At 47.0% G+C, this 16120-nt stretch overlaps 1 protein-coding gene and 1 long non-coding RNA gene across 7 annotated transcripts in view; one reads left to right on the top strand and one right to left on the bottom strand.

Annotated features, from left to right (window-relative positions):
* Positions 1-16120, bottom strand: part of ETV6 (ETS variant transcription factor 6) — a 252951-nt gene that overhangs the window by 31370 nt on the left and 205461 nt on the right. For 3 of the 4 annotated variants that reach the window (XM_060658363.3, XM_060658360.3, XM_060658361.3), the window contains one exon: positions 8309-8443. The exons of the other annotated variant lie outside the window; for it this stretch is intronic. In XM_060658363.3, the coding sequence (XP_060514346.1) occupies positions 8309-8443 (135 nt within the window). The remainder of the gene's footprint in view (positions 1-8308; positions 8444-16120) is intronic. 4 annotated transcript variants of the gene reach the window in all.
* LOC132694705 (uncharacterized) lies at positions 1507-4642 on the top strand. 3 transcript variants are annotated; one of them, XR_009617441.2, is made up of 4 exons: positions 1507-1765; positions 2560-2704; positions 3166-3390; positions 4386-4642. It is a non-coding gene; the product is annotated as an uncharacterized LOC132694705 (long non-coding RNA). The 3 variants fall into 3 exon arrangements; XR_009617443.2 differs by having other exon boundaries at positions 1507-1770; XR_009617442.3 differs by lacking the exon at positions 1507-1765 and adding an exon at positions 1932-2019.

The following is a 16120-nucleotide window of genomic DNA, read 5'->3' as shown; positions in this document are numbered from 1 at the left end:
AAGATAAAGTCATATTAGAATGGGGGGTTCTCTAATACAATATGACTGGTGCCCTTACGAAAAGGAGAATTTGGACACATAGACAGGCACAGATTACATGAACGGAGGGGGACGGTTTTGCCACACAGTGATTACAAACTATGCGTTGAACCACATAACCTTCAGTGATGCCAACCGTATTTCAAGTAGAGTCTTGGATGAAAGAGTAAGGAAAAGTGGTCCTTGCTCTCAAGGATATAATAGTCTAATGGAGAAAAGAGACACATAAAAAAACACAAGCAAAGGCTATGGGTGCTGAATTATGAGTCAATGTGCACAGGGTGCATGCCAGGTGATGTTGAAGGCAGAGATCTACCAGTCAAGGAATACCCAAGGTGGCCAGCAGACCACCAGAAGCTAAGAGAGAGGCACAGAACAGCCTCTCCCTCCCAGCCCTCAGAAGGAACCGATCCTGCCCTCACCTTGATCTTGGACTTCTAGCCTCCAGAACTGTGAGACAATAAATCCGTTGTTTAAGCCACCCAATTTGTGGTACTTTGTTTTGGTGGACCTAGCATACTAACACATCGCCCCCCGCCCCGCCGCCACCACCTGCCCCTTCCTTTTCCAAGAGGTCCCACTGAGATATTCCACTGACTTCCACCTGCCCATTTCAGTCTATTCACCTCGCAAGTTGCAACTGTCACTAAAGGGCCTGAGAAGAAAACCAGAAGTTTGGAGGGTATGATGCGCAGATGCGTGAGGTCGTAAACAATGAGTCCTACGTGAGCTCCCAGAAAACTCAAGGCAGGTGAATTGCAGGACTCTGAGGTTTCATCTTTATTTCCTGTGGGCGGGACAGCCTCCAAACAGGCTAGCCTCTGCCAGTGGCTCAGCACAGACGGCACAGAGCCAGTCTGCCAGCCTCAGTCTCAGTAAAGCCGCACAAAAGAAGTGAATGAAGAAACCAGCGGGGTCAGGTTTCAAATGAGCCAATTAGACATGTGGGGGTAAACCCTGTGAATCATTTATAGGGAGGGGGTCAGGGTGGCACAGAGATAAGTCAGAGTGCTGGAGAGGGGAAAGAGCAAGATAACAGAGGGCTTCCTGCTCTGGAGGTGAACCCCAACCGCCCCAGTCCCCTTATCTCAAAGTGCTCAGAGAGCACTTCCCCAGGGCTAAGAGGAAGTTTCTTGAAAACTTCCCAGGTACCTGGGGAGAGTTAGTCATGCATATTACGGATCTCTTGCGCTGAAGTTTCTGGTTTAATAGAGCCAGCTAGCCCCTGGCTACGGGCAGCCTCCACATGACTGGAGGACGCCAGAGGAGGTGGGGAAGGTGAGCGGGCCCTCTCTGAAGGAGACTGATGGTCTAGACAGATGAAGAGGCTCTGTGCACCACGCCAGGGCTCCACACTCTCCCGTCACAATCAAATGTTCCATCAGAGGACAAGGGTCAGAGGGTAAAAGGTCACACTGCCCCAGCCTCTGAAACATAGGAAGCAAAGCAGGACAAAGGGGCCCTAGGCAGGGGGGAGGAGGAGTTAAGAGAAGAGTGGGAATGAGGAGGCCAAGGGGAAAAGGTGTTCCCTGGTGTCCCGAGGGGACAACAGGAAGTCAAGATTTGCTGGTCTTCCTCTGGGGGAACCTCATTGTCTCCAGCCAGACCCAAGAATCACAGAATTGAAAGGGGCACAAGAGGTTAACCTTGCGGTGCTTAAATGTGAGAGGAGACAGCTGGAAGGGTCCCAACGGGGTCACGGAGGACCTACCCTGTGCCTGCTACGGTGAGGTAACAAAATATGAGCACCACTCATTTTCAAAACAGGCTGTGCCCTGCGAGCAACCGGGGTTGGTGTTTGAAATGTATTTTCCCATAGGATGTAACGCAGGGGGCCTGGTGTGCCTGTGAAGGAATTCTGTTATCAGGGCGCGGGGAGGCAGCAAGGCCCTCCCTGTGTCCGGGATGCACAAACCCGGTGTCCGCACACAGTGTGTTTAGTCACAATCACTGAAATGATTAGGACAGCTGGGATTGGAGGTAAGAGAAACAAAAACCCCGACCATTGCACAGCAATGTGAACACGCTTACGCTACCCGACTGTATGCAAAATGGCTTAGAATGGCTTAAAAATGGCTAAGATGAGGGGCTCCTGGGTGGATCAGTCGGTTAAGCGGCCCATTTCGGCTCAGGTCATCATCATCTCGCGGCCCGTGGGTTCGAGCCCTGCGTCGGGCTCCGTGCTGACAGCTCGGAGCCTGCTTCTGTTTCCGTGTCTCACTCTCTCTCTCCCCCTCCCCCCATTGATGCTGTCTCTCACTGCCTTTCAAAAATGAGTAAATGCCAAAAAAATTTTTTAAAAATGGCTAAGATGATGTTATGCGTATTTAATCACAATGAAATGTTTTTTAGGTGGAAGAAAAAACCCCAACCAAACAGTGGTAAGAAATATCCAATAATGGCAATGAGTAACATTTACTGAGTGACAGCTCTTGTTCTAAGGGCATTTGCCATAGTAACTTGATTCTTTTCTTAAATCAACCATATTCAATGGGTATTGCCATTATCCTTCTTTTACAGCTGGAAACGGAGAGACAAGGAAGTTAAGCAACTTGCTTAAACTCACACAGCCGGTAAACAGGGGAGCTGGGATCTGAACCCAGATGGTCGGGATCCAGAGCCCGTGCGCACACACACACCAACCCCATTGTGCTCTCTGGCTCCGGTAAGCATTACAGGATTAACACAGATGTCAAACCCTAGCCAATGGCCTCCCTGACACCTTAATCTCATCATCACGGTTCCAGTAAGACTAGAGAATCAGGGAAGTTTTTACAGCAACCAGTAAGAGGACGGCTGGATCAGCTAAAAACTTTATCTACCCGGGTGCCTATTCAGCAGCTATCCTGAGGGGCCAGCTCCAAGGGAGCCAAAGGGCTGGTTCCCAAGGGGGTGACAGCCAGCGCTTCTGCTCTCAGAAGCCAGTGTCTGACTCCGAGCCCACACTTCTCCCAGGCTGAGGGATTTTCTTCATGCCAAGTCCATTCGTTCTGAGGCCGTCAACGATCTCTAGTGGGTTAAGGCAGTCCGAATTAGTGTGAGTTTTTAGTATGATGAGTTGCAGACATACAGCGGTATCTCAAAAGTTATCTCTGACCGTTTTGTTTGTTTGTTTCGATTTTCAAGTGCCGTGAGGCAGAAAAACTGTGAGCAGGCTTGCCGGGCACCTGCCATCCTGTACCCCAGTCAGGGGTCCTGGTCTCCCCAGTTCTTCTCATTGCCCCATCTTTGGTCCTGTTTCCAGGAATTAATGTGCACAAGACACATTAACAAAAATGTTATTTGGTTAGCTCATTCATGCTGCAATGGAATGAACACAGGCATCAGAGCGAAGCAGACCCAGGGCACTCGGTAAGTGTGTAATCTGGGGGCTCTTGGCCTCTATTTCCTCATCCATCAGGTGGGGATAACATTACCTTCCTTATAGGGCAGTTGCGAAGAGGAAATGGTTTAGACACGTTAAGAGCTTAGAACAGGGTCTGGCACACAGCAAAGACCCGATAAACGTTAGCTGTTATTTTGTCACTATGAAGCAGATTCACAGACCTCATCTTCTTTAATGATCTCATTAGAATTGTGTAAGATTTTCTTCCTCCAGAGCAGTGTTTGGGCACTCGGATTTGGTAGTAGAGAGGGGGGGTGGGGTGGAAGCGAAACATTTCTTGCCATAAAGCAATCACATAAATGAAAATCTGTGGGCTATCCCGGAACGCATGCCACCCCCCTCACTCCCCACGGATAAATGATTTCTCTCTGTTCTCTGGGCTGTCACCGTATGCTGGTTGTACGGAGAATCGAGGTCAACTGTTGTGACATGGGAACGTTCTCACCACTTAACGATGTCTGTGTCCACCTGGTGACAAAGGGCTGCTCCAGAGCAAAACTTGTGTTTTAAAAGTGTGTCCACTGTTGCAGAAACAATCACAGCCCTGCGTGTGTGAATATTTTCAAATTAAAGTGATTAGGGGCACCTGTGTAGCTCGGTCGGTTAAGCGTCTGACTTGAGCTCAGGTCATGATCTCATGGTCCGTGAGTTCGAGCCCCGCATCAGGCTCCGTGCTGTCAGTTCAGGGCCTGGAGCCTGCTTGGGATTCTGTGTCTCCCTCTCTCTCTGCTCCTCCCCCACTCACCCTCTATGTGTGTCTCTCTCTCCAAAATGAATAAGGACTTAAAAAAATTAAAATTAAAGTGATTGAAAATCACCTCCCACTCCCTTAGATGGGGCAGAGGAGAGGGTGGGCAGAGGAGAGGGTGGGACTACAGAGCTGAAAGGGTAAGAGGATGCCCAGAGGGGTCACTGGACGACAGCACATGATAAACACAAATCTTGTTCCTTGTCCCTACAGACTTGTGCAGAGCCAGTCCTACAGGGGTGACTCTGCAGAGCCAGAAGCACATTTCATATTGCTCCCTGAGCTTTCAGGGAATCACGATTCAAGCAGTTTTACCACCAAAGGCCTATCGGCGATCGGATATACACTTTGGAACAAAGTCTTTCTTTGTAATTACTCCATGGAAGCTAAAAGTAACTGATTTCAGGACGTACGGTGTCAAAAGAAGTTGATATAACTGTGTGTGACCAAATACATTTATTTTATCATCATTTGCCGACTTGACATTTCTAAAGACATTTACCTCCTGGTTTTGGTGAACGAAGCGCTATCGATTTTCGGTTTGTCTCCTTCCTACGTCACGTTCTACCTCACATCTAACTCATTCATAGCATGCTGATAAAATGAGTCACAACAATCAAAGAAAAGGGATCTGCTGGAATGGAGGCTTTCATCACGCGATAAAGGAACCGTGCCACTCTTGGTTTGACTACTCAGAGGGGTAATATCATCGGCAGTTCTTGATTAGGTGACACAAGTGAGGACAGACGTGATGTTCAGCTGTTTCTGAGCAACATCAAGCAGGACACATTTAGGTTTTTCTGGATTTTAGTTACTCAAGGCCCTGAAGGTAGATCACATGTCTTGGCCATCTTCTTATCGCCCAGGGAGACCCAGACTTTGGAGGGAATGCAGGAGTTGAGAGTGCAGGAGATTGGAGACCATTCGGGCTAATCCCTGTCCTATAGCTGGGGAAACTGAGGGCCAGAGAAGAGTAACTCAGCCCTTAAGCTTTGGCAGAATAGAGGATTAGAGCCTGCTCTCCCGACTCCAGAACCCCGCCCTTTCAAAAATGTCATCTAAGCTGACCACGCATGCTGGCTTGTCTGGGGTGGTCCTGGTTCATGCCCATTGCCCAGCATACTTGCTGGGAGTCCTGTTCCACCGTCGCAGTGGCTCGCTAGGGGCGAGAAATTCTAATGTATAACGCTGCGTTCTCGTAAGTACGCAAGGGAAGAGAGTGGCAATCCTGGCTCTCTAGACCCAGGAGGACATCAGGAGTCTGCTCTGCCCACCTGGAAGCAGTATCATGGCCCACCTCTCCCCTCAGGGCCTGGAGGGGAGCCTCTGAGCCCTAACACCAACCTCCTAGCTTCTGGCACCGCCACATGGCTGCCCGGTGTGATTTCAATGTCACGTACTCAGATGGGGGATCTACGGGGGAACGGTTGCGAGATTCACCAAGATCTGTCTGTATGGCGAGATCAGTTCCCATTGCGCAGCGATGGATGTCTGAGTTGGTAAAGTCGGTGGGAGGGATGAGGCGAAGTCGCGCGGGGTGAATGGAACGCTGTCTTTGCGCCTCCCTGTGCCAGGCCATTGAGGGGCCGATCGGTTCTCCTCCGCAATGTCCCTGTTGTCCTTCCATTCTGCCATATTATCTCTGTGTCACGTCAACAGCAACATACTTTTCCAAAGGACTGTATCCCCAATTATGGGGAACAGATCGTTGGGGGTTAGAGTATTTGATATGTATAATTTCACTCTAGAGCCTCTTCTTTCAGGACCAGAGCTTTCTGTGTGCTAACAGATGTCTGTATTAGTGTTTTACCATTCACAAGCAAGCATAACAGTATTCATTCTAGAGATCACTCATGTTGAGCTGGATGTGTCCTTCTTTTTGGTGGAGAAAAGGGAAAGAGGCGGGAGGTGTTCGGAGGTAGGGAACTTGTACCAGTCCGTTCCCCTCTCTAGAGGGTCCCCTTGTTACCAGTGGCAGTCTGGGGACAGGCAGCCTCTTCACATCACCTCCATGCCTTGTAGAGCGCTTCTCATTTGACACCATCTGACAAAGACCTAAACCGCCCTTCTCGTGTGTCCACCTGTTCACCTGAGAGAACGCGCCCTGCGTCTGAACAGGCCTGCGCCCTCAGGTGTTGTTTGCTGGCTGAGAGCTTTAAGGAATGGTCTCTGAGAACACACTACTTTTTAAGAGCTGAGACAGAGCTCATCACTGGTCTGCAGGGTGATGAAGCCCTTGACCTTGGTCTCATTAACTCCATTCTTTTACCCACTGAGTGGTCACGACCACCATCCGAACACTTGAGAGCACAGCTCCTTACGGCGTATGCAGTGGTGCGTCTGTATTTACTTAGCCTGACAGCAGCTGTGAGAGGCAGTGAGCCCAGCTTTCTCTATTGATCAGCCCCGGCAAATGAGAACAGCGACACGCTAACTTCTGAGTCAAATCAGACCAAGGAGAAGGGAGGAAGGAGAGACCATTAAGCCTCCAATCACATCTGGGAATAAAAAGAGGAACAGGAATTCCAAATGGGTTTTTTTTTTTTAAAGGGGGGGGGAGGGAAAAAAAAAAGCCCATCCCTCACCTTTTGTATCTGAAGAGGCAAGCTAGGTAATACAGTTCTTGCCTTAATGTCAAGCTTCAGTAAACCCACCTCCTCCTCTGGAATCGCTGCTGGCAATGACGAAAGCCGGAAATGTACAAGGCGGGAAGCGCAAAAGGACGGAGAACCCGAATTGTTGGGGGTTGGGGAGTGCGGCGGCTAAATGAAGCCAGAGTAGAGCAGGAGGAAGAAAGGACGGGAGAGAAACAGGCAAGGAGCAGGCAAGCAACGCTCATTTACTCTCCATCAGGAAAGCAAGGGGCCCTGCTGTGAAGCGCTTGGCTCCAGGAAGCCATGGCGGTCACCCGGAGTCAGGCTGTCTTTTGTGAAGTGTTAATTAAGAAAACAAATAACTTCTCATTTTTTGGTTTGCCAACAACAAAACAAAACTATTAGCCTTGCCCTTGAAGATGCCCACTCGATTTAAGGAAATACCCCCGAGGCACCAGGGATTCAGGCCCCTAGTAAATCAGGTCCTAAGAGAAAGCACAAGTTTAAAAGTGTTACTTTGGGTCCCCACGTCTGTTGTCTAACTGATCCGTGGAGGGAAGAACATGGACATAACGTTCCTCAGAGGCACAAGGCATCGCCGTTCAACGGAATAGGGCACAAAGTAAGATTTTAATAACGGGTTTCTGCACCCAAACACCTGCTTTAGAACAAGGTCCGGGGCCCCAGGTCAATTCTGGCCTTTTTTTCTGTTTTCTACTGACGATTTTATGACCACTGGGGCTTACTGGAGAAGTGGAGCACTGGGTACATCTGAAGTAGGCACTTAGGCTGAGCACACCACAAGGAACCACCTTTGGTGCACGAAGGTGGAACCCCTGGTCCATCAGAGTTCACAGGGTTGGAGTCCCCCAACTCTTAGTACCCTCTACTCACAAATTTTCAAAGACCCCCTTATGCTCCTTCACTAAAGTCCTTTACACTCAGGTCCGATATAACCTCCTTGGACTAACTCTGCCAAAGGAAAGTGTTGATTATTGTTGAAACCGGGTGATGGCTCACAGGGGTTTATTTACTTTATTTTCTCTATTTGGGAGAAATCTCTACTGTCTGATATTTTCTAGAACAAAAGGCTGGTGTGTGGGCGGGGGGAAGATAAGCTCTATAACCCAAGTCACCTGACGGCTCTTTGTTCCAGGGGCTCACTCCACCCTACCTCTTCTGCCTAGAGGGTTCCCCACTTTATCCTTGCTTATCAGAATTCTGCTGCACCATCAAGGAAGCCTCCAGAAGCACCTGCTTTATGAGGCTGCCCCTGATGCTTGCGCCTGGATGTAATTTCCCCTCCCAGTCTCTCTTCATGGTGCCTACTATTACAGCTGTGCTTTGATATACATGGATCTATGCATCTCATTTCTTTATGAATTGTGGAGAACCAAGATTCCGTCCTATTCACCTTGGCATCAATACATGTTTGTTCAATGACGAACCAATCACATGAATAGGAACAACGCATCCAATAAACGATGAAACCTTTTGGATTGTCTAACCCTGATGAAAGGAAAGAAAAGGTTCCTCTGGTACCTTCTTCATGGTTCTGATGCAGTAGGACTTCTGGCTGTGTGTGTATAGAGTTTCCGGGGTGGAAGAAGGGTGAAAAAAGAATCCGAGGTTTCCTCTGCTTCAGAATATGCTGAAGGAGTTCATAGAGCACATCACCTGGGAAGAAAACGGAAAGAGAACTAGAGCAAAGGGAATATTTTAGTTAACACACTGGGCTTCGACTCTATGGGTGGCAATGACGTAATGGTCGGCCAGATGTGCATGGAGCACACAGGGGAAACTCCTAAGGTTGGAGCCATGGGCTCGTTTTTTTAATTGGACTTTTTAAATTATGAAAGGAATATACAAAAAATGCTTAAAAAATGCTGAAAACGAGAGAACGGGAAGCACCTATAATCCCATCGCGCAGAGAAAGAAATCCTGTTACCACTATCTATGGTTTTATAGTGAGAATCAGGCTTGTGCTAGAGTTTTGTATGTCTCTTTTTCTCTCCACATTATTGAACGGCTCCACTAGCTGCAAAATGACAGCCCATCGCAGGAAGGTACCGGACTTTGTTGGACATTTCCACGATTGCAATTTGTTGCTATCAATCTTGCGAAAAATATTTTCCTATCAATCTTTGCTTGCATTTCTGATTAACCAAAGAAGAACGATGAAGTCATTAAGTATGAAAATGTTTGATGCTCCACTGGCAATTCATAGAGAGCTTCCGACAGGAAAAAAACAAAACAAAAACCTTTCAAACCCATCCCAACCCCAGGCAGGAAGAGAATGAGTATGAAAAACGCACAACCCCAGTCAGAGGGGCTAACTATTAAAGATACCCTATAAAGAACCGGCACATTCTGGGATGCTCCCCTCCTTTAAAAATACACACAGGCATCGCTCCAAGGTTCTACAGGCCTCTAGAAGATCATCTCTAGATGTCAGCCCCTCGCAGAGGATGGTGGGGGCTGGTCTGAACTAGGTGCCTCTGTTCTGATATATTTGGTATTTAAAATGTCCACTGAGTAGTTAATTAGCAAAACAAAACCTCCCCAACCCCCCCAAAAACCTGTCATGGTCTTGTCCCACCTCTTTGGCTTAGATTCAAGTTCAAAAATGCAGGTGGGTGCTCAAAACCCCTTAGGGGTGGGTGATGAATCTTTAAAATACCACAGGCTTCTGACTGTCCCCCTACGCCCTTCCAAATACAGATATGCAGGCAGTCAACAATTGCACCAGACAATGGGCTTTTGTCTCTAATTTTAGCCATTTTTAACAGATACTTTAATGAACCACTTGATTTAACTGCATATTTTGGGCTATTGCTGAATTATTTTTTTCTTTTAAACTCTGTCTGAACCCGAGAAACGCTCCATATTAGTTTCTTTCTTTCTGCAAACCCTTTGTACCAAATAAAGTTCAAGATCGCTGTGTTCTAAGGGACTCCTGAGGTGCCTTTGTGTCTTTGCTTTGATTCTGTTCCTTCCTCTACCTTTGAGTGTTGGTTGTCATTAACATTATTACTTAGTGACACTATTTACTATTATGATGAAATAAAGCACAAGCCTTTAAAGAGCTGAAGACAAGCATGTCACTTGGGAATTTCCTTTTGATGACACGGGTGAGAAGATGCAGAGGTGTCGCGAGCCAGACTTTTACAAATGTTCCGTGTCAGGTAGAACCGTGGTGCACACGACTGTGTTTTCTGAGCTCAGGAGGCCTGGAGCCCATCTAATCTGAACCTAGTAGTCATGGTAATGTCGTCTCTGATGCGATGAGAATATAGAGCCTGAAATACGGTCCTATTTTAATGATTCATATTTTAATCGCGTACAAAAATAAGTCCCTAATCAACACTTTGTTTCTTCGGGTTTACTGTAATGTCTTCCTGAACTTTTCTTAATTTACACGGCCTCACACCCGCTGGGTTTTATCCTGTGGGTTTCAGCAATGCTTTATTTCGGTAGTACGCAGAAGAGAAAACGAACACACTGAAAAATGTGTTCCTGATGATTACTATTACTAAAAAAAATGGTCAGTAATTAGTGTATCCATTTTGGAAGAGGAGGCCAGGAAATATAAATTTAGTGTCTGTGAGGGTGTTCAACTTTGTTCGTTCAGAGAGGCAGGCTGATGTGGCGGGGAAGGCACGGACGTGCAGATGCGGCCGCCTGGGCTTGCGTCCCAGCCCCTCTGCACCAGGTGACCTTGAGCAAGTCCCTGAACTTCCCTGTGAGATGCAAACAGCATCTGCCTTGGAAGTCTGCTGGGAGGGTTCGAGGAGGGAGCAGGTGAGGTACGTGTGTTCATGCTGGCCCCTCCTCGGGAGTGCCTCCCCGGGCTGCAGATGTCCCGCTGTGAGAACGTTAAAGACTCTTCTGCTGGGAGGTGGTCAAAGCCAGGGCAGGTCACTTCTTTTTGTGTTTCCACTTCTCTGTGTACATATAGAAAGTGAGGCAATAAAGCAGAATGGGGAAGAGTCTATGCTCTGGAGTCAGACTGGTGCCTTGGGCATGCTCTTCACTCTCTCTAGTTCTCAGTTTCCTGGTCTTTAAAATGGTCACGTTAATAACTGCCTCGTAGAATCAGTGTGAGGACTGGATGAGGCAATCCCTGTGAAAAGCACATCACGGCGACCAGCAAATAGTAATAACTCAGCAAACACTAGCTGGTTTTGTGACCACCACTGTCCTCACCACCATCATTATTGATATTATTAAAGTGGCACAGGGCAGACCTGTGGACCCTTGAGGCACTCTCACGGGGAGAACAAAGAAGGGGTGTGTGGGTCATGGTCATTGTTATGTTCTCCCTCCAGAAAAGAAAAAGGTTAAGGGAGGCCATTCACCCATATTGGCTTCTCCAACACCTCCCCCTGGCCCGGTGGGCAGCCCCACGGAAGGACTGGCAGGTTCTCTGCCCCAGACCTGCCCAGCCTTCTGTGCTGGCTCTCTTCTGTCTCTCATCCCACAGCTGGCAAAGGGAGCCAGGCAGAGAAGGTTCCTATCTGTGCAAAAGAAAGCAGGGGAGGGGTGAATCGAGTGGAACTCTGCCAGTTCCTTACCTAAACCATAAGCCCGTTATGAGAACCAGTAAGGTAACATTTGTAAGTGCCACCTGGGACGGCTGACTAATGGGTGCGAAAATTTAACTCTAAGACCATAGAGTACGGCCATAGATGGATCAGTCCATTCACAGACATGTTTCCTCAGCAACCAGGGGCTCAGTCGGGGAATGTGGCTGGCTTAGCACAAATGTATCACTACTACGGGGGAAAACCAACTTACTGTGCATGCCCTGTGTATGCGTGGTTGGCAGTAACAGTGTGTGCCCGATAACAGCTTGCAATCTTAGAAAGGATTCTAGAGGTTACTTCGATCGACTCAAACTTGTGTTCAGTAGAAGTCCCCTGCCTCCCCTTCCCCTGCCAAGAAGTAGCTTTGGCTGAGCACTTCCAGTGATGGGCAGCTGGCCACTAACATAAGCAAACCATTTTTGGACAGCTCGAGTTGATAGGAAGTTCTTCTGTTGTTAAGTTGGAACCTGGCTTCCCCTGCAATCTCATGGACCTCGGTTCCTAGTTTTGGCTCTGGAACAACACAGAACATGTGTCTTGTCTACAACAGCTTTCCAAATAAATAAAGGCGGCCTCCCATCCTATCCCATCTCCCCTGCCTCCTATTCCCTTCGACACCCAGCCTGTTCTCTTGCTATACTCTTAAAGTATTCACATACACAGAAGATCATATCTAAAAAGTAATACTAACAAAAAGATCTCTGGATTAAAAAAAAAGACATTTAAAAATAAGTTATACTTGGGGCACCTGGGTGGCTCAGTCGGTTAAGCGTCCGACTTTGGCTCAGGTCATGATCTCACAGTTTATGGGTTCGAGCCCCATGTTGGGCTCTGGGCTGACAGCCCAGATCCTGGAGCCTGCTTCAAATTCTGTGTCTCCCTCTCTCTCTGCCCGCCCCCCCCCCCCCCATTTTGTCTGTCTCTTAAAAATAAATTAACATTAAAAATTTTTTTTAAAAATATATGTTATATTTATTTGCCTGCTGAAAATAAAGAGTGTGAGCCATAGCACTGCATATTTAACTTAGCTAATGACCACTGGCTTGAATTCAAAAGCACCTGTCAAAAAATTCTTGGCCCATTTAATTCGTGATAAATCTTCTCTGTCTCCCCAGAAAAGAAATACCCGGTACCGACTGTAAAAGGTGCTGTTATCGTACTAAACAATGGAACCAAGGCTATTGTTTAAGGGGCAGTAGCTCTGGTTGGTTTCTCTATGTATCTTCGTGCATACATACATAGTTCATGGACGCACATTTACGTGCAAAGTAGAGTTGCCAGGAAGCTAGTTGAGCTTCAAGGCTTTTACCTGCATAGGCTCCCGGGAGGAGCCCTAGACCTACTTGTGTCCCCCAGATTATAAGCTTCAGGCCCCATAAGACCTAGATGTACTCCTGGGTACATGCACACATGTGACGCGTGCTGTACTTGTATGCACACACACACACAGCACATATGCACACACACGTATACAGCACAGAAACCCACACGCTCCACATACATATAATTTTGCATCGGTGGTCTTGATGGTGAAAAGCCAGGCATCTACTTTGAGAATAAATTCTTTTTTAGTATTTAGTGTTTATAATATTTATAAATAGTATTTATTTATACAGGATTAGTATAAAGTATGCAGCATGCAGTATATATACAGTAATAGTATTTATAAATACAATTTATACTGAATTGTATTTAGTACAGTACAAATTTTATATGTAATTTGTTTCAAACGGGTAAGTAGAGAGAGTAAACAAACCTGCTACAAGTTGCCTGCTCAACGTAACTCGTGTCTGAAGGCTGAGAACATACAAATGCTATTTGGGGGGCTAAAGTCATCTCTGTTTCCTTCCTATTAGAGGGAAGAGCTTGGGCTCTGGATCAAAGAAGTCCCAAGTTCAAACCCTGGTTCCTCTACTTGTCAGCTGCATGCCCCCGGGGAAATATCTTTTCTTAGTGAGGCTTAACTCATGGCTTATTTAACCTTCTTTTGTCTCAAGTGAGAACAATGCCACAGACTTGGCTGGGCTGCTAGGAAGACAGGTGAGATGATGTGGACAGGCAGCAGCCCTGTGTCTGCGATAATGTGGGCCCAAGAGGTGGCACCCCTTGTGACTGTGAGAATTAGTAACACACGTGTCTCAAAAAATCTGGAAACTATTTGCTTTGCTTCAACAGTTGTGTATTTAAAGTGCATATACAATGCATGAAGTCACATTTGTATATGTCGAGTATGTTTTCTTCCAGTTGACATCATGTCACATAGACATTTCTAGTTCAGTCTCTCTCTCTAGTTCACAGTTGTATCTTCAGCCTCTTTCTATGGGATTCTTCCTTTAGCATTTGAGCAGTGTCAGGTTTTCCTGTTTTCTACACACACGCATGCACACGCACACACCCGTAGTCCTCATCTTCCCCTCCAACTACTGCTGTTTTTCTGGTTGCATCACAGCCAAGCTTGTCTGAGGTACTGACCAGCTCTGCTATCTCCACGACTCTCCCCTTCGACTGCTGACCTCATCAGGGGAGGATGGTCGGTACCTGGGGACTCTGACTTTCAGCAACATTCAGCAGCAGCACTCACTACCTGCCTCCTTCTAGAACATTCCATGGCTTCAGACGTTCCCCTCCTGGATTTTTTTCCTACCTCTCTGCGCTTCCTCCTCCAACCCTGCACTATTAAGTCTCCCTAGGCTCACACGAGTCTTTCTCCCCAGTAATCTCATCTCCTCCCGTGGCCTCAATCAGCCTGTCTATGCTAAATCTACTCCAGCCAGGAATTTCTTCTCAACTCCAGAACCTTCCGCTATCTCCTAGATACTTCCTCTTGCGTGACATACGGACACCACACGCTTAATGTGTCCAGGGTAAGTCTTCACGACCCACATGGTGTTTCCTAGTCCAGCGAATGCCCAGTTGATCAGGCCAGAAACCTGGGAGTCATGCTTAATTAACTCCTCTCCTTCTCTCATCTAGCATCAGTCACCAAGACTTTCAGACTCTACCTTCTCAATAGCCCTGGCATCATCCCCTGCTGGTTCTGTCCTACTTCAAGTTACCACCTTTGCTCCTGGATGCCAGCCAAGCCAACCACCCCACATCCATTCTTCACACTTTGTACCTTTGCACGCATCCCAGTCTCTGCTTAAAATGCAGAATGGCTTCTACCTGTCTTTAAAACAACCTTTAGAACCACGAACATGATCTGCAAGGCCCTATAATCTACTGAAGAAATAATAAGTGACTCAATGAATAGTCGTAGAGTCACAGTACATTCCTTTATATTTACATTCTCCAAGTTTATGTAGCAAGTCCCATACTGTGGGTGGCTTGGGCATTTCCACGTTTTATAAACAGGATTGCTAAGGGTATCTTTTCTTTCCCCCCACTGGACTGCATCCTTGGGATATTTTCTTTCTTTTCTTTTTTTTTGAGAAGAGAGAAAGAGAGAGAGAGTGTGTGAGTAGGGAAAGGGCAGAGAGAGAGAGACAGAGAGGGAGACGCAGAATCCGAAGCAGGCTCCAGGCTCTGAGCTGTCAGCACAGAGCCCGACACAGGCCTCAAACTCAAAATCGTGAGATCATGACCCAAGTCGAAGTCTGATGACGCCCAACTGACTAAGGAGCCCCTGGGATATTTTCTCAAAATAGTATCATCAGTAAAAGGGTTTTGATCACTCTTTTTCCCCCCACTTTTTATTTAAATCCAAGTCAGTTAACATATCGTATAATAATGATTTCAGGAATAGAACTTGGTGATTCATCACTTACATTATAACATCCAGTGCTCATCCCAAAAAGTACCCTCCTTAATGCCCATCCCCCCCCTCCACCCAATACCCCATCAGTAACCCTCAGTTTGTTCTCTGTATTTAAGAGTCTTTTGGGGCACCTGGGTGGCTCAGTCAGTTAAGAGTCCGACTTTGGCTCAGGTCATGATCTTGTGGTTCATGAGTCTGAGCCCAGCATAGGGCTCTGTGCTGACAGCTCAGAGCCTGGAGCCTGCTTCAGATTCTGTCTCCCTCGCTCTCTGCCCCTCCCCTGCTCATGATCTGTCTCTCTCAAAAATAAAAATAAACATTAAAAAAAAAGTCTCTTATGGTTTGCCTCCCTCTCTGTTTTTATCTTATTTTTTTCTTCCCTTCTCTTATGTTCATCTGTTTTGTTTCTTAAATTCCACAGATGAGTGAAATCATATGATATTTGTCTTCCTCTGACTGACTTATTTTGAGTTTTGATCACTCTTAAAGTTCTTAGACACTACTTGTTCTCCAGAAGGCTGGGACCCTTGCACGATGTCATCTACTGTGCTACCCACAGCCCGTCCCCCCGGGGCTTTGCATCACTTAACTTCTCAAGTTCGGTAGATTTAAAGCAGAATTTTAACATTCTTAAAATGTGCACTTTTCAGGGGATGATTTACTATGTACATATCCTCATGTGAAGATTATCTGAAGTAACACATTCTTAAATTTGCAAACTGTTCTCTTTTCTCTTTCTCTTCTGTTTTTATTCAGAGATTTTGGTTTCCTTTTGACCAATTCTTAAAACACAAAGGGGGCAAGGCTGGGAGGGATGCTTTTCAGATTTGTCATCAAATTCTCTCTGCTGGGTCCTCTCGGCCTCCAGTAGATGTTCAGGATGAAGTCCACGGCCTCAGTTCGTTCAGTCTCGGTGTGTGTTCAGCAGGGAGAACGCCAAGGCTGGTGCTGGTCTATTGAGGTCCCACTGGAGGCCACGATAGACCCCTCCCATCAGGGCACAGCTTTGCT

The sequence above is a fragment of the Panthera onca genome, chromosome B4, assembly GCF_046562875.1.
Source record: "Panthera onca isolate mPanOnc1 chromosome B4, mPanOnc1 haplotype 2, whole genome shotgun sequence".
NCBI lineage: Eukaryota > Metazoa > Chordata > Mammalia > Carnivora > Felidae > Panthera > Panthera onca.
The sequence above is the reverse complement of the archived record's forward strand: the minus strand, read 5'-3'. Positions and strand labels throughout refer to the sequence as shown.